General features: G+C 35.0%; 1 protein-coding gene across 1 annotated transcript in view; it reads right to left on the bottom strand.

The window, feature by feature from the left end:
• Window positions 1-146: 146 nt before the first annotated feature.
• The window catches only part of cfap299 (cilia and flagella associated protein 299), a 70,671-nt gene continuing 51,840 nt past the window's right edge, over window positions 147-18,977 (bottom strand). Inside the window, exons 4-6 of the mRNA XM_058070057.1 lie at window positions 5,750-5,879; window positions 2,117-2,193; window positions 147-257 (exon numbers count right to left, since the gene is read on the bottom strand). Of these exons, the coding sequence (XP_057926040.1) occupies window positions 147-257; window positions 2,117-2,193; window positions 5,750-5,879 (318 nt within the window). The remainder of the gene's footprint in view (window positions 258-2,116; window positions 2,194-5,749; window positions 5,880-18,977) is intronic.

Below are 18,977 nucleotides of genomic sequence, written 5' to 3'. Positions count from 1 at the left end.
GCCGCTCTTTCTTTAGCCGAGCGTCTTTAAAGGCCAATAAAAGAAAGACGTGGATGACTTTATTGAGCAATCACGACTATTTCCACACACGTGAGACTTTTACTTTTCCGACTCGTCACCTGTCAGCGTCTACGTGTCCCTGAAACTCAGGCCTCGTCCTGTCGGTCCGGTCCGTTCTGGTTTGGGGACCCGCTTGGCCGGGAAGATGAAAGGACACGCAAACTAAACATCTTCTCTTCAAACGGGCCCCGACTTAACTGTGACGAAATACATCACATGTCCTGGGATCAAGATGGCCGCCGATGATGTTTAACAAAACATGACAAAACTTTTAGAAGTTAGAGTAGAGAAAAACCTGTTTACATCCTTCTAAACAGCATCATTAGAGCCCTCTAGACATGAAATAACATCCCTATAGTCACCTTACCACTCCTATTACCCAATATAGTAGACATAATAAGATGAAATAAGACATAGAAAACCTGTTTATAACCTTCTAAATGTTTTTTTTAAACTTCATTAGAGACCTCAGACATGAAATAACACCCCTATAGTCACCGTTACACTCTTATTACCCAATATAGTAGACAAAATAAGAGGAAATAAGACATAGAAAAGCTGTTTAAAAGCCTTTTAAATACACTTTCAACATGATTAGAGCACTCTAGATATGAAATAGCACCCCTATAGTCACCATCACACTCCTATTACCCAATATAGTAGACATATAAACAGCAAATATGAAATATATGACATGGAAAACCTATTAAATACACTTTTAACATGATTAGAGCCCTCTAGATATGAAATAACACCCCTATAGTCACCTTACCACTCCTATTACCCAATATAGTAGACATAATAAGATGAAATAAGACATAAAAAAGCTGTTTACAACCTTCTAAATGTTTTTTTAAACTTCATTAGAGACTCCAGACATGAAATAACACCCCTATAGTCATCTTTACACTCCTATTACCCAATATAGTAGACATAAAAACAGCAAATAAGAAATATATGACATGGAAAACCAATTAAATACACTTTTAATATGATTAGAGCCCTCTAGATATGAAATAACACCCCTATAGTCACCTTTACACTCCTATTACTCAATACAGTGGATATAATAAGACAAAATAAGACATATATGACATGGAAAACCTGTTTATGACCTTTTAAATACACTTTTGACATGATTAGAGTCCTCTATATATGACACAACACCCCTATAGTCACATTTACACTCCTATTACCCAATATAGTAGACATATAAACAGCAAATAAGAAATATAAGACATGGAAACCCTATTAGATACACTTTTAACATGATTAGAGCCCTCTAGATATGACATAACACCCCTATAGTCACATTTACACTACTATTCCTAAACATAGTAGACATGTACGGCACAAGTAAGACATAAATAAGACATAACATAGACAGCCACAGGAAGTAGTGTAACGAGTCAAAACGTTGGTTGTTTGAAAACATGATTAGAGCCCTCTAGATATGAAATAGCACCCCTATAGTCACCATCACACTCTTATTATCCAATATAGTAGACATAATAAGAGAAAATAAGACATAGAAAAGCTGTTTACAACCTTCTAAATGTTTTTTTAAACTTCATTAGAGACCTCAGACATGAAATAACACCCCTATAGTCACCGTTACACTCTTATTACCCAATATAGTAGACAAAATAAGAGGAAATAAGACATAGAAAAGCTGTTTAAAAGCCTTTTAAATACACTTTTAACATGATTAGAGTCCTCTATATATGAAATAACACCCCTATAGTCATCTTTACACTCCTATTACCCAATATAGTAGACATAATAAGATGAAATAAGACATAGAAAAGCTGTTCATAACCTTCTAAATGTTTTTTTTAAACTTCATTAGAGACCTCAGACATGAAATAACACCCCTATAGTCACCGTTACACTCTTATTACCCAATATAGTAGACATAATAAGAGGAAATAAGACATAGAAAAGCTGTTTAAAAGGGGACGGGGACATAAAAGCAGAGCGTCCGCCCCTCCCCGATGTTGAAAAGCTCCTCCGCCTTTAATTTGTTTATACAAACATCCCCCCCCCCAAAAAAAACATGGCGTGAGGGCAAAAGATGAGACGGGTTGGAGGTTCGGATCCGGCGGCGCCCAGGACTCGTTTGGCCCCCAATCGCTGAAGCGAGACAAAGATTGGAAGTTGAAAGACGCTGCTGGTGGATGCCGGCCTCCGCCCAGATGGCACGCGTGATACGTCTGCCTCCCCCGGCGGACCTTTGCTTTGTTCCCCGCCAAATTAAAAGCCCGCCCCGTGGGATCACACGCTTCTGATGTAGTGGTCCAGGATGACGACGTGCGTGTAGAGACCCGAATGCACCACGGTCCTCTTGGCGTCCGGGCCGGGACCCGACTGCAAGCCGACACACGGGGTTAGCCGCTTGGCTAAGCTAACGTACAAACGTAAAAGCAGATTATTTTCATAACTTCATACTTCAATAAATTGGGACTCTTTATTTACCTTTATTGACCTTTATTGACCTTTATTGACCTTTTATTGACCTTTATTTACCTTTATTGACCTTTATTTACCTTTATTTACCTTTTATTTACCTTTTATTGACCTTTATTTACCTTTATTGACCTTTATTTACCTTTATTTACCTTTTATTGACCTTTATTGATCTTTATTTACCTTTATTTACCTTTTATTGACCTTTATTGACCTTTATTTACCTTTTATTGACCTTTATTTACCTTTTATTTACCTTTATTGGCCTTTATTTACCTTTATTTACCTTTATTAACCTTTATTTACCTTTATCTACCTTTATTGACCTTTATTTACCTTTATTTACTTTTTATTGACCTTTATTTACCTTTATTTACTTTTTATTGACCTTTATTGACCTTTATTTACCTTTTATTGACCTTTATTTACCTTTTATTGACCTTTATTGACCTTTATTTACCTTTTATTGACCTTTATTGACCTTTATTGACCTTTATTTACCTTTATTGACCTTTATTTACCTTTTATCTACCTTTATTGACCTTTATTTACCTTTATCTACCTTTATTTCCCTTTATTTACCTTTATCTACCTTTATTGACCTTTATTTACCTTTATTGACCTTTATTTACCTTTATTGACCTTTATTGTACTTATGTATGGTATTGCTCCACTCATTGATTTTTATAGCATTTTTATGCCTCGCGTGCTTCAAATTTTGTTGTCTTTATTTACAATGACAATTTAAAAAAATCTATATTTTTTGCTTTATTTTTTGTTTTATCACATTTCAATAAATATATTATTTTCATGTTTAATTTAATAAAAAAATGGTTAAGTTTTAATTTAATTTAATTTAATTTAATTTAATTTAATTTTGGTTTGTTTTGGTTTAATTTATTTTCATTTATGTGAAGGGTATAGTTTCATTTTATATTAATTTAATTTAATTTAAAGCAGTTTTTATTTTATTTTATTTCATGATTTTAGTTTCATTACATTGAATTTAAAATTAATTGAATTTAAGTTTTTATTTTATTTTAATTTAAGAGTTCAGTTTCATTTCATTTTATTTAAAATTAATTGAAATTAATTTAGGTTTTATTTTAATTTAAGAGTTTAGTTTCATTTCATTTTATTTTGTTTGGGTTTAATTTAATTTAACTTACTTTATGTTTAGGGTTTGATTTAAATAAATTTAAATCAGGTTTAGGTTTTTATTTGATTTTATCTTAAGAGTTTTATTTTCTTTTATCTAAAAATATATACAAAGTATATCTGGCATAATATATATAAAGTATATATTCTTTAATAATTCTTTAATTTAATTAAATTTAATTTTAATTGAGTTTCACTTGATTTTATTTTACTGTAGTTCAGCTGGGTTTAAATTTAAATTAAATTAAATGCATAACTATTTAAAAAATATTTAAAAAAAAATCTTTTTAAGAATTAAAAAAATTCTGAGGCCACTAATTGGCTGTGAGAGGTCACATGGTTCCCCTGCCTAATCCTAGCATAACTTTTCCCGGCTGTTATCAAAGAGTGTCGGAACGAGAGAGCCAATCAGAGCGCGCGTCCGAGCGGAGACGTTAGCATGCGTCTGTGGAGGGTCGTTGAACAATTAGCCTAACGTGTCGGGCGGACGCTAGCAGGCATCGATATTAGCTAGCTTCTTTCAGGCTAATCTGTTTGGTTCATTGGGTTAGCTGTTAGCATGTGGATTGCTGGTCCGCCCCCACTGAGAATGTTTTCGTTCTAGAACGGCGGCTAAAGGAGCGGCTAGCGAGCTAACTGTGTTTTCTTTCTCTGCAGTTTTTAATAGCCGGCCTGGTCGGGTCGGGTTGGGGCGGGGCGGTGCTCGACCGCAGCGTTAGCGTAGCGCTGCCATGCTGCTGCTGCCGCCTGGCCTCAAAAACGCCGTCCCCGCAGCTCCGTCTGCAGTTTGAAAATAGCACCCCCCCACCTCCTTCCCCCCGCCCCCCCCCAAAACAATGTCTTTGTACAGTAGCAAATACTACATCAACTAAATGAAGCATGTATATTAAGTATGACTAGATATATTTTTAAGTATTTTAATGTATTTAGTATTTATTCTCTACTTTTCCCAATTAAATTAAATTAAATTAAATTAAATTAAATTAAATTAAATTAAATTAAATTAAATTAAATTAAATTAAATTAAATTAAATTAAATTAAATTAAATTAAAAATTTATTTCTCTCATTTTTCTCTATTAATTGAGTATTTACTTACACAATTTTCCATTTCATGCATATATTAAGTGTTATATTAAATTAATATAATAATAATAATATTACTTGGTTACTTTGTTTTCATTTACATAATTTTATTAAATATTTTTCTACAAATTTGTTACATTTATTATTATTATTTTAATTTATTTATTAATGTAAGTTTTTCCTACTTTTTAATTATTTTTTTCTATTTTATGCAATATTTGCAAATATTTTGAATTTTGGGGGCAATTTTTTAAAATTATTATTATTATTATTTAATAATCACTTGCATTTCTTCGATGTTTATTTGTGTATTTGTACATCGTAAACAGTAAAAAAGAAACTATTTTATTATAAAAAAAATCTGTATTTATTTCTTAGTTTAATTCTTTCCTATTTTAAGAATTTTTTAATTAAAATTAATTTGTTAATTTTTTAATTAACAAATTTTAAAAAATCTTTAAAATTTGTTTAAAGTATTTACCATTTCACAAATTTTTAGGCATTCATATTTATTTGATTTTGTAAAATTTGTTTGCAAATTTAGATTTTTTTATTTTGTTCATTTATTTCATGTGTTATGCTTATTAAGGTTATTATGCTTACTATGTTAAAATTATATTTTATTTACTTTTTTATTTACTATTTGCTACTGATTATTTTTTCAATTTTATTCATTACATCTATTGATTTTTAACAAAATATTTTGGTACAATAAAAAAATTTTATTCATTCTTTTCTTTATTTTTTTCTTTCATTTTATTTATTATTCTTTTATAATTGCATTTGTAAATGTAGTATGTATTATTTATGTACATCTTTATTTTATTTTTTAACTTAAATTTTTTTTACTACCATTACAATTTTTTTTACTACCACTCTGCCACTTTTAAAATTTTTTTTTACTTTTCAAGATTTTTTTCCCCCCAAATTTATAAGCACAAGATTTATTTTTTTATTTGTACATAAAGGAGCCACCCTACCCGGGGGTCCACATCCAGGACCTTTTTGTCGCGCTTCCTCCTGAATAGGAGGCCGTTGGGGTCGTGGTAGATGACCTGGTAGTTGGGGCTGCAGGTGGAGGCGGAGACCCGTGTGGTCCAGTTGTAGAAGCTGCGAGCCAGAAGGAAACTATTTCATCATGTGTGCCCCGGCGACGGGGGGCGGCCTTGCGGCCACCCTTCAAACATCTCCCAAAGCGGTTGACCGTCTTCCGCCGACGAGTCGCAGATGATATAATTTTCCTTTGGGTTGAAAGAGGACAAAAACCTTAATTAGCCGCCCCGCCCCCCTTCCCCCCGGGCCCTGCTAGCTTGTAATTTAATGCATCAGCGTGAGCAGGCGGCGCTGTCAGCATTCTGCTTTCCTTCCACGGTGAAGGAAGTTTACACTCGCCGCCACGACCGCCATGTTGGATCACGTCGGGGTCACCGAGGTGGCAGACCCCGCCCACGCTGAAGGCATGCCCCCCCCAGCCTCGGACTTGTTTATTTATTGATGTAAGTTTTTCCGACTTTTTTATTTATTTTTTTCTATTTTATGCAATTATATAAATATTTTGAATTTTGGGGGTCAAATTTCTAAAATTATTATTATATTATTTAATATCTACTTACATTTTCATCAATGTTTATTTGTGTATTTGCACACCATCAACAGTAACAGTTATTTTAAATTAAAAAATGTTGACTTAGTTACTTTGTTTTTATTTACATAATTTTAATAAATATTTTTCCTACAAGTTTGTCACATTTATTATTATTTAATTACATTTATTTATTAATGTAAGTTTTTCCTGTTCTTTATTTTATTTTTTCCATTTCATGCAATTATATAAATATTTTTAATTTTGAGGGGCAAATTTCTAAATTATTATTATATTACTTAATATCTACTTACATTTTCTTCAATGTTTATTTATGTATTTGCACATCATAAACAGTAAAAAAGAAATAAAATATTTTTGGGAAGGTATTGAGTGTTATTTAAATTTTAAAAAATAATACTTTAGTTTGTTTTTATTTACATAATTTTAATAAATATTTTTCCTACAAGTTTGTCACATTTATTATTATTTATTTACATTTATTAATTAATGTAAGTTTTTCCTATTTTTTTAAATTTTATTTTTATATTTGATGCAATTATATAAATATTTTGAATTTTTGAGGGCAAATTTCAAAACTTTTTATTTAATGTTAACTTACATTTTTTTCAATGTTTATTTGTGACATCATAAACAGTAAAAAAGAAATTATTTATATTATTTAAAAAATATTTGGTATTTATTTCTTTGTTTACAGCCATCCTATTTTAAGAATTTATATTATTTTATGAAGTATTTAACGTTTCTTACATTTTTAGATATTCATATTTATTTGATTTTTTTACAATTTGTTTGCCAATTTAGATTATTTTATTTTGTTTATTAATAAATGATTTATGCTTATTAAGATTATGTTAAAACGATGTTTTATTTTCTTGTTTGCTACTGATTTCATTTTTCAATTTTATTGATTTTTAACAAAATATTTTGGCACAAAAAATTTTATTCATTCTTTTAAAAAAAAATTATTTCATGTTATTTATTATTCTTTTATAATTGCATTTGAAAATCTATAAAATGTAGTAGTATGTATTATTTATGTACATATTTATTTTTTTAAATTTATTTTATTTTTTAACTTTTTTCAAACACCTTTTTAATTTCACTTTGCCACTTTTTTTTTATTTTTTAAGTTTTTTTTTTCCACCAATTTTTTTCAAACGTGAAGGATGCTAAAAGCAATCCAACTCCGGCTCTTCCAACATTCGGGAAGGGGAGGGATCGGCGGATGAGCGGAATATTTGCGTAGTGCAGGCGAGAGGCTGGAGGGGAGACCAAAATACCCAGCAGGCCATTGTTTGCTCAGGAAATGGTTTTAGCTTTTCGGAGTGGTGATCTATTCCCAAGGACCACGTGGGCGGGACCTGCCCCGCCCCCCTCCGGGCAGGAACGCGGCAAACAGATGCTGACTAAGACCAAGAAAGGTACAAATATAATAATCAGCAGTATTATACGTCATGTACTTCAAGAAAAATATTTCATGTATTTTATCTCATGTGTGATTTATTTCATTTTTACTATATATCCTATTATTTTTTTTATAATTTTTTATATATTATTATTTTTATATTATTATTATTATTTAATTATTTAATTATTTTATTTCATATCATTCGTATACAGAAATACTATTTATTTCAACTGCTTTTAAAATCAATATGTAATATTTAATATTTTTTACCGTATGTATTTCTTTTATTGTGTATTATTTATTATAAAATATATCACAAAAACTGTTATTAAAGTCATAATTTGAACGTGTGATATTGTGAGGAAAAAACCAAGTCGTGTTATTATTACTTTATGATTATTTTAATTACTTAAATTAAGTGAATTTACATAATAATTCTACATTTTTTAACAGGTTTTACATTAAACATATTATTTCATGTATTTTATATTTTATTGTTGTTATGCATACATTTTTACTATATATATATTTTTTTATCTATATTCATATATATATGATATATATAACAATTTAGTTTATTATTTATTAAATGAATAGGTAATTTTTTTAAATTGATCTACATAATAATTATATATCATGTAATACTTAAAATTTTCAATAGTTGCAAAATATTTATTTATTTATATTAGACAGTACACATTATATTATGTGTATCTATTAAAAATAAATTATTTGAAGTTTATTATAATATATTATGTATTTATTTCCCAAATATCAGACATATCTATAATAATAATAATAATAATACATTTTTACAATTTTCTTTATTAATTAATTCATTATAGATGCAATTCATAATTGTAATAAATGTCATGCTTGTCTATGTATGCAGTACGCCACTATGAGGAAATACTGATAAATATAAATAAATAAATCAAATACTAGAGGAAAATTCATAAAAAAATAATAACCCCATGTAATTTCATTTTTTATTTATTTATTTGTTTATTTAATTATTTATTTAGGTATATACTGTATATACTATATATATATATATATATATATAGTAAAAATTCATTTCAATGTAATTTAATATAATGTAATTTATATTATCAAATTAATAATGTATAAATGTCTGAATTGGTTATTTTTATTACAGTTATTACTATTTATTGATATTCTATTTAATATTTCATTATTCATTTTATTTACCTCATATTTAATTATTTTTATTAAAACTAAACTTATTTTTATTAAAACTAAACTAAAATAAAATAAAATAAAATAAAATAAAATAAAATAAAATAAAATAAAATAAAATAAAATAAAATTATGTATAATCAAATTAATAATGTATAAATGTATGAATGTGTTATTTTTATTACAGTTATTACTATTGTATTTATTATTTCATGATTTATTTTATTTACCGCATATTTAATTATTTTTATTAAAACTAAACTTATTTTTATTAAAACTAAACTAAAATAAACTAAAATAAAATAAACTAAAATAAACTAAACTAAACTAAACTAAACTAAACTAAAATAAAATAAAATAAAATAAAATAAAATAAAATAAAATAAAATAAAATAAAATAAAATAAAATAAAATAAAATAAAATAAAATAAAATAAAATAAAATAAAATAACTGAGATGGGGAAGGGCTCACATCAGTGAGAAGAGCCAAAAGACCGTGAATCTTGCAGTGGGATGCTAATACGCTACTTTCCCGGATTCAACATAAAATAGCAACAATAACAAAAACCGTCAGTCAAGGGGGCTCTTGCAGTGACACAATCACTGACATGTACTAGTTTGACCCCCCCCCACCCCCCCATTAGAAATGTAAGTGTCTGCTGGCTGACCTCTGAAAACACGACGCTAACACACACTCCACCTCGCCGCCACTTGTACGTGACCCGGTGGGATTTTTAGCGGCGGGGTGCGATGCCGGTGATGGGCTGCTCGGCGCTCCCGTGTGGAATGCCGCGGCGGTTTCTGATAGCGGCCGGCGACGTCAAATAAAAGATGCTTCACCTGTCAGCCGACGCCCGCATTTTTAGCTCACACATGCTAGGTCAGCAGTTCAGTACTGTGCGTTGGCGACGCCGGGGTGGCTACGTCATGCTAAAGTGCTAGCATTACACATCGTGCTAGGTATTACCAGCTCCGTTTTTATGCTAATAGATAGGATAGAATAGTGGCCAGGGAGTTAGGAAGGAGTTGTTACTGCTTCAAAACATTCCCCTGCCTAGTGCCACTAGTGGCCATTCATCTTTGTACTGTTGTTAGCACCTGTTGTTAGCCACTAAGCTAATTGGTAGGAGATAATAGTGGCCAGGGAGTTAGAAAGGAGTTGTTACTGCTTCAAAACACTCCCCTGCCTAGTGCCACTAGTGGCCATTCTTGTTGTGGAATGACTGTTGTAAGCACCTGTTGTTAGCCACTAAGCTAATAGATAGGAGAGAATATTGGCCAAGGAGTTAGGAAGGAGTTGTTACTGCTTGAAAACATTCCCCTGCCTAGTGCCACTAGTGGCCATTCTTGTTGTGGAATGACTGTTGTAAGCACCTGTTGTTAGCCACTAAGCTAATAAGTAGGAAAGAATAATGGCCAGGGAGTTAGAAAGGAGTTGTTACTGCTTGAAAACGTTCCCCTGCCTAGTGCCACTAGTGGCCATTCTTGTTGTGGAATGACTGTTGTAAGCACCTGTTGTTAGCCACTAAGCTAATAGGTAGGAGAGAATAGTGGCCAGGGAGTTAGGAAGAAGTTGTTACTGCTTCAAAACATTCCCCTGCCTAGTGCCACTAGTGGCTATTCATCTTTGTACTGTTGTAAGCACCTGTTGTTAGCCACTAAGCTAATTGGTAGGAGATAATAGTGGCCAGGGAGTTAGAAAGGAGTTGTTACTGCTTCAAAACACTCCCCTGCCTAGTGCCACTAGTGGCCATTCTTGTTGTGGAATGACTGTTGTAAGCACCTGTTGTTAGCCACTAAGCTAATAGATAGGAGAGAATATTGGCCAAGGAGTTAGGAAGGAGTTGTTACTGCTTGAAAACATTCCCCTGCCTAGTGCCACTAGTGGCCATTCTTGTTGTGGAATGACTGTTGAAAGCACCTGTTGTTAGCCACTAAGCTAATAGGTAGGAGAAAATAGTGGCCAGTAGTTAGGAAGGAGTTGTTACTGCTTGAAAACATTCCCCTGCCTAGTGCCACTAGTGGTGATTCATCTTTGTACTGTTGTAAGCACCTGTTTTTAGCCACTAAGCTAATTAGCTTTTTTTTATTAGCTTAAATTCCGGTCGGGTCTCAGTAAGGCATGCTAGCTCCACCTACAGCACCGGAGTGAAATATCAATTGCGTTATTTTGCGTTAGCATTTCTCGTGTTAGCCGCTACGCTAACATGTAGGAGTAAATGTAACGACATGGGCGATGCATAGCGAGCACAAGCTAATATTGTTTTTCATGTTTTAGTGTGGATTTGGAATATTTGCAGGACTTTGTAGACATGGAAGCTCCATCCGATCCTCCCCCCGACTCTTTAATAAGATTTCCTTCCCCTTCAAACCCGCCCCCCCAACTCTCGGACCCCCCGAGCCATGTCAAGGTTTTACAGTGGAAGGAGACTCACCATAAATCCAAGGGTCCTGGCATGAGTCGCTTCTTTGCGCTGAAATACGCCTGAAAGTCCTGGACCTCCAGTCTGTGGGCGTAGTCTATATAGCCAGACACTTCCTGTCCGAGAGCGTTCCGATCTCGTATGAAGATCAGCGACTGTGGAGGGACGGGAGGCGAAGGAGGAAAGCCTCTGCGTAAATAATCACAGCTGAGAGGAATCCTAGAAGGTCGGTGGGACTTGTTAGACACGTCTTACAAATCCTCCCACTCTCCAGCTCGTGTTCAAGTCCCCGTTCCGATCACGACGACTCCCACCGCCCGTGTCGTTCCTGTCAGGGACCCAGCGGGTCTAAGCGCTCTAAGCTGCTCCGTTAAGTAAGTTCCATTCCAACACGCCTACGGTCGATACTGGGAATGACTTGAAGGATGGAGGGGATCTTTGGGGCCAACATCGGGGAAAGCATCAGGTCCAGACCAAAGGGAGAATCCTCTATGAATACGTCTACTCAACAGTACTTCAAAGACCGTATAGTACTTCTATGGCTGTATAGGACTGGTAGTTTAATCCTAGACTAGGAGTCTAGGATTGTAAAGTAGTTCTAGGTCTGTAAAGTAGTCTAGGACTGCAAGTAGATGTAGGTCTGTAAAGTAGTTCTAGGTCTGTAAAGTAGTCTAGGACTGCAAGTAGTTCTAGGTCTGTAAAGGAGTCTAGGACTGCAAGTAGTTCTAGGTCTGTGAAGAAGTCCAGGACTGCAAGTAGTTCTTGGTCTGTGAAGAAGTCTAGGACTGCAAGTAGTTCTAGGTCTGTAAAATAGTCTAGGACTGCAAGTATTTCTAGGTCTGTGAAGGAGTCTAGAACTGCAAGTAGGTCTAGATCTGTAAAGGAGTCTAGGACTGCAAGTAGTTCTAGGTCTGTGAAGTAGTTCTAGGTCTGTAAAGTAGTAGGACTGCAAGTAGTCTAGGTCTGTAAAGTAGTCTAGGACTGCAAGTAGTTCTAGGTCTGTGAAGGAGTCTAGGACTGCAAGTCGATGCAGGACTGCAAGTAGTCTAGGTCTGTAAAAGGGTCTAGGACTGCAAGTAGTTCTTGGTCTGTGAAGGAGTCTAGGACTGCAAGTAGTTCTAGGTCTGTAAAGGAGTCTAGGACTGCAAGTAGTTCTAGGTCTGTAAAAGAGTCTAGGACTGCAAGTAGTTCTAGGTCTGTAAAAGAGTCTAGGACTGCAAGTAGTTCTAGGTCTGTGAAGGAGTCTAGGACTGCAAGTAGTTCTTGGTCTGTGAAGGAGTCTAGGACTGCCAGTAGTTCTAGGTCTGTAAAGTAGTCTAGGACTCCACGTAGTTCTAGGTCTGTGAAGGAGTCTAGGACTGCAAGTAGTTCTAAGTTTGTGAAGGAGTCTAGGACTGCAAGTCGATGTAGGACTGCAAGTAGTTCTAGGTCTGTGAAGTAGTCTAAGACTGCAAGTAGTCTAGGTCTGTAAAATAGTCTTGGACTGCAAGTAGTTCTAGGTCTGTGAATGAGTCTAGAACTGCAAGTAGTTCTAGGTCTGTAAAGTAGTCTAGGACTGCAAGTAGTTCTAGGTCTGTAAAAGAGTCTAGGACTGCAAGTAGTTCTTGGTCTGTAAAGTAGTCTAGAACTGCAAGTAGATCTAGGTCTGTGAATGAGTCTAGGACTGCCAATGGTTTTAGGTCTGTGAAGTAGTCTTGGACTGCAAGTAGTTCTAGGTCTGTAAAGTAGTCTAGGACTGCAAGTAGTTCTAGGTCTGTGAAGTAGTCTAGGACTGCAACTAGTTTTGGGTCTGCAAATGAGTCTAGGACTGCAAGTAGTCCTAAGTTTGTGAAGGAGTCTAGGACTGCAAGTCGATGCAGGACTGCAAGTAGTTCTCGGTCTGTAAAAGAGTCTAGGACTGCAAGTAGTTCTTGGTCTGTAAAGTAGTCTAGGACTGCAAGCAGTTCTGGGTCTGTGAAGGAGTCTAGAACTGCAAGTAGTTCTTGGTCTGTAAAGTAGTCTAGGACTGCAAGCAGTTCTGGGTCTGTAAAGGAGTCTAGAACTGCAAGTAGTTCTAGGACTGTGAAGTAGTCTTGAACTGCAAGTAGATCTAGGTCTGTGAATGAGTCTAGGACTGCAAGTAGTTTTAGGTCTGCAAACGAGTCTAGGACTGCAAGTAGTTCTAGGTCTGTAAAAGAGTCTAGGACTCCACGTAGTTCTATGTCTGTAAAGTAGTCTAGAACTGCAAGTAGTTCTAGGACTGTGAAGTAGTCTTGAACTGCAAGTAGATCTAGGTCTGTGAATGAGTCGAGGACTGCCAGTAGTTTTAGGTCTGTGAAGTAGTCTTGGACTGCAAGTAGTTCTAGGTCTGTAAAGTAGTCTAGGACTGCAAGTAGTTCTAGGTCTGTAAAGTAGTCTAGGACTCCACGTAGTTCTAGGTCTGTGAAGGAGTCTAGGACTGCAAGTAGTTCTAAGTTTGTGAAGGAGTCTAGGACTGCAAGTCGATGTAGGACTGCAAGTAGTTCTAGGTCTGTGAAGTAGTCTAGAACTGCAAGTAGTTCTAGGTCTGTAAAGTAGTCTAGGACTGCAAGTAGTTCTAGGTCTGTAAAAGAGTCTAGGACTGCAAGTAGTTATTGGTCTGTAAAGTAGTCTAGAACTGCAAGTAGTTCTAGGTCTGTAAAGTAGTCTAGGACTCCACATAGTTCTAGGTCTGTGAAGTAGTCTAAGACTGCAAGTAGTTCTAGGTCTGTGAATGAGTCTAGAACTGCAAGTAGTTCTAGGTCTGTAAAAGAGTCTAGGACTGCAAGTAGTTATTGGTCTGTAAAGTAGTCTAGGACTCCACATAGTTCTAGGTCTGTAAAGTAGTCTAGGACTGCAAGTAGTTCTAAGTCTGTAACATAGTCTAGGACTGCAAGTAGTTCTAGGTCTGTAAAGTAGTCTAGGACTGCAAGTAGTTCTTGGTCTGTAAAGTAGTCTAGGACTGCAAGTAGTTCTAGGTCTGTGAAGGAGTGTAGAACTGCAAGTAGTTCTAGGTCTGTAGAGTAGTCTAGGACTGCAAGTAGATGTAGGTATGTAAAGGAGTCTAGGACTGCAAGTAGTTCTAGGTCTGTAAAGTAGTCTAGGACTGCAAGTAGTTCTAGGTCTGTAAAGTAGTCAAAGCATGTTAGCATGGCTGAATGACTGACAGACGTCAGACCATCTGATGGAAAGGAGGGACCCGGCCCTCGGACAAGGTATCCCCCCGTCCCCGAGGCAAGATGAAAGGGTCCTTTGATGGTGCTGATAAGGGTCCAAGACAAAAGCCACCAGGACCTCCACAACGCCGCGTTTTGCCTGCCTTTTATTTCCCCTCCAGAGACTCGTTGAGGACGGTTATTGTCTCTGAATGAGACCCCACGTGGCCCCCGGATCCCCGGGGCGGGGTGGACCAGGTCCCATCTGCGGATGCCTTCACGGGACGGGGCGTGAGATTAGCGGCGGCGCTGCTTTCAAACATTTAAAACAGATGCTATCAGATTAGCAGATGGCGGGCCGTCCCGGGCCAGATACGCCGTCGTGGAGCGTCGCCCCCCCGCCGCCCCTCGGTACTCCCCGCAGCCCGCCTTGAAAAGACATCACGGGTGACAGGGAAGGACGGGAGGAGGAAGTTTAGGGCATCTCTGATGGAAGGAGACACATGACGCTCGGTGAAGTTTCATGGCTTTTAGGTCCCTCATCAATCCTTCATGGGCGTCCTTTCCCACTCGGGTTTCCCCGGACCTTCTGATGAAGATCTCAGGGTCCACGGAGCCGAAGCTCAGCCATGAAGTCTTATTGCTGGACAATATGGCCGTTATTACCTCCACCAAGGAGCAGTTATGTAGACTCTACTCATTAGTTCCTCAGTAACTACTCAAAATGTACCTGCCTTAGTTCCCCAGTAACTACTCATTAGCTTGTCATTAGTTCCTCAGTAACTACTCATTAGCTTCTCATTAGTTCCCCAGTAACTACTCATTAGCTTGTCATTAGTTCCTCAGTAACTACTCATTAGCTTCTCATTAGTTCCTCAGTAACTACTCATTAGCTTCTCATTAGTTCCCCAGTAACTACTCATTAGCTTGTCATTAGTTCCTCAGTAACTACTCATTAGCTTCTCATTAGTTCCTCAGTAACTACTCATTAGCTTCTCATTAGTTCCTCAGTAACTACTCTTTAGCTTGTCATTAGTTCCTCAGTAACTACTCATTAGCTTCTCATTAGTTCCTCAGTAACTACTCTTTAGCTTGTCATTAGTTCCTCAGTAACTACTCATTAGCTTCTCATTAGTTCCCCAGTAACTACTCATTAGCTTGTCATTAGTTCCTCAGTAACTACTCATTAGCTTGTCATTAGTTCCTCAGTAACTACTCATTAGCTTCTCATTAGTTCCTCAGTCACTACTCATTAGCTCCTCATTAGTTCCTCAGTAACTACTCATTAGCTTCTCATTAGTTCCTCAGTAACTACTCATTAGCTTGTCATTAGTTCCTCAGTAACTACTCATTAGCTTGTCATTAGTTCCTCAGTAACTACTCATTAGCTTCTCATTAGTTCCTCAGTAACTACTCATTAGCTTCTCATTAGTTCCTCAGTAACTACTCATTAGCTTGTCATTAGTTCCTCAGTAACTACTCATTAGCTTGTCATTAGTTCCTCAGTAACTACTCATTAGCTTCTCATTAGTTCCTCAGTAACTACTCATTAGCTTCTCATTAGTTCCTCAGTAACTACTCAAAATGTACCTGCCTTAGTTCCCCAGTAACTACTCATTAGCTTGTCATTAGTTCCTCAGTAACTACTCATTAGCTTCTCATTAGTTCCCCAGTAACTACTCGTTAGCTTCTCATTAGTTCCTCAGTAACTACTCATTAGCTTCTCATTAGTTCCTCAGTAACTACTCTTTAGCTTGTCATTAGTTCCTCAGTAACTACTCATTAGCTTCTCATTAGTTCCTCAGTAACTACTCTTTAGCTTGTCATTAGTTCCTCAGTAACTACTCATTAGCTTCTCATTAGTTCCCCAGTAACTACTCATTAGCTTGTCATTAGTTCCTCAGTAACTACTCATTAGCTTGTCATTAGTTCCTCAGTAACTACTCATTAGCTTCTCATTAGTTCCTCAGTCACTACTCATTAGCTCCTCATTAGTTCCTCAGTAACTACTCATTAGCTTCTCATTAGTTCCTCAGTAACTACTCATTAGCTTGTCATTAGTTCCTCAGTAACTACTCATTAGCTTGTCATTAGTTCCTCAGTAACTACTCATTAGCTTCTCATTAGTTCCTCAGTAACTACTCATTAGCTTCTCATTAGTTCCTCAGTAACTACTCATTAGCTTGTCATTAGTTCCTCAGTAACTACTCATTAGCTTGTCATTAGTTCCTCAGTAACTACTCATTAGCTTCTCATTAGTTCCTCAGTAACTACTCATTAGCTTCTCATTAGTTCCTCAGTAACTACTCATTAGCTTGTCATTAGTTCCTCAGTAACTACTCATTAGCTTGTCATTAGTTCCTCAGTAACTACTCATTAGCTTCTCATTAGTTCCTCAGTAACTACTCATTAGCTTCTCATTAGTTCCTCAGTAACTACTCAAAATGTACCTGCCTTAGTTCCCCAGTAACTACTCATTAGCTTGTCATTAGTTCCTCAGTAACTACTCATTAGCTTCTCATTAGTTCCCCAGTAACTACTCGTTAGCTTGTCATTAGTTCCTCAGTAACTACTCATTAGCTTCTCATTAGTTCCCCAGTAACTACTCATTAGCTTGTCATTAGTTCCTCAGTAACTACTCAAAATGTACCTGCCTTAGTTCCCCAGTAACTACTCATTAGCTTGTCATTAGTTCCTCATTAGCTTCTCAGTAGTTCCTCAGTAACTACTCAAAAGCCACCAGCCCAAAACAGGTGCTGTGACCTCACCGAGCCCCGGCGCCCCCCGTTTTATGGCAGCCGTCAGAGTGCGGAGGGGGCCTGAGAAGCCGAGGGCGGCCCCGGTCCCAGGTAGACACCCTGGTCTTTGTGACACCCAATCTAAGCCGGCTGCTCTTTCAAACGCTCGTCTTACGCGCTCGCAGTTGAAATTTCAGCTGCGAGCGGCCGTGACCTTCAAGACGAGGCTTGTGTAAACCAGAGGGGGAACAGTAGAGCCGGGTGGGGTGGGGTGGGGTCGGGTGGGGGCGGGGGTCCTTTAAATCCGTCATCCGTGCGCTTCAGGAACACAACAAAGAGCCTCAAATCCTCACGGGGCACCGCCCCGCCCTGCCGAACTCCACTTTGAACGTGTTTATGCGCTCGCAAACAAACACTGAAACTTGAAGAGCGTTAACGGGCCTAATGAGTGTGCGCCCCCGCGCCCCCATGCCCCCATGCCCCCACCCCTCGCCAACACACGGGGAGATATGGAATGGAAAGAAATGTCATCTTATTTCAACCTACAGATAAATAGAACATTGAAATAATAAAGGATTAAAATACATGTTCATAATAATAATAATAATAATAATAATAATAATAATAATAATAATAATAATAATAATAATAATAGAAATACATGTTAATGACAACAAAATTATTTAAAATAAAATAACACAGTTGTGTTTATTTATTTATGATATTTTTTTTTTTACTTAAAATGATTCATTTTTATTTAAACTAAAAAAGATTAAAATACATGTTCATAATAATAATAATAATAATAATAATAATAATAATAATAATAATTGAAATACATGTTAATGACAACCAAATAATTTTCAATAAAATAACACAGTTGTGTTTATTTATTTATGACATTATTATTTCATTTTTTTACTTAAAATGATTCATTGTTATTTAAACTAAAAATGATTAAAATACATTTTAGTAAGAACAAAATTAATTTCATTAAAACAAAAACAATCTTTATTTATTTAAATTTACCATGTGTTTTTTTAAACCTTATTATTCAATTAAAAATGGAAATTATTAAATTTATTTTAACTAAAAACAATTAAAATACATGTTAATATGGAATGGAAAGAAATGCCATCTTATTTCAACCTACAGATAAATAGAACATTGAAATAATAAAGGATTAAATACATGTTCATAATAATAATAATAATAATAATAATAATTGAAATACATGATAATGACAACAAAATTATTTTAAATAAAATAACACAGTTGTGTTTATTTATTTATGACATTATTATTTCATTTTTTTACTTAAAATGATTCATTTTTATTTAAACTAAAAATGATTAAAATACATTTTAGTAAGAACTAAATTAATTTCATTAAAACAAAAACAATCTTTATTTATTTAAATTTACCATGTGCTTTTTTTAAACCTTATTATTCAATTAAAAATGGAAATTATTAAATTTATTTTAACTAAAAACAATTAAAATACATGTTAGTAAGAACAACATTATTGTAATTAAAACAAAAAATCTTTATTTATTTAAATTTACCATATATTTTTTTTAAACCTTATTATTCAATAAAAAAATAGAAATAATTAAATTTATTTTAACTAAAAATGATTAAAATACATGTTAGTAAGAACAAAATTATTTTCATTAAAACA

The sequence above is a fragment of the Doryrhamphus excisus genome, chromosome 4 (assembly GCF_030265055.1).
Source record: "Doryrhamphus excisus isolate RoL2022-K1 chromosome 4, RoL_Dexc_1.0, whole genome shotgun sequence".
In the NCBI taxonomy this organism is placed as follows: domain Eukaryota; kingdom Metazoa; phylum Chordata; class Actinopteri; order Syngnathiformes; family Syngnathidae; genus Doryrhamphus; species Doryrhamphus excisus.
This window is presented reverse-complemented; position numbering and strand designations above follow the sequence as displayed.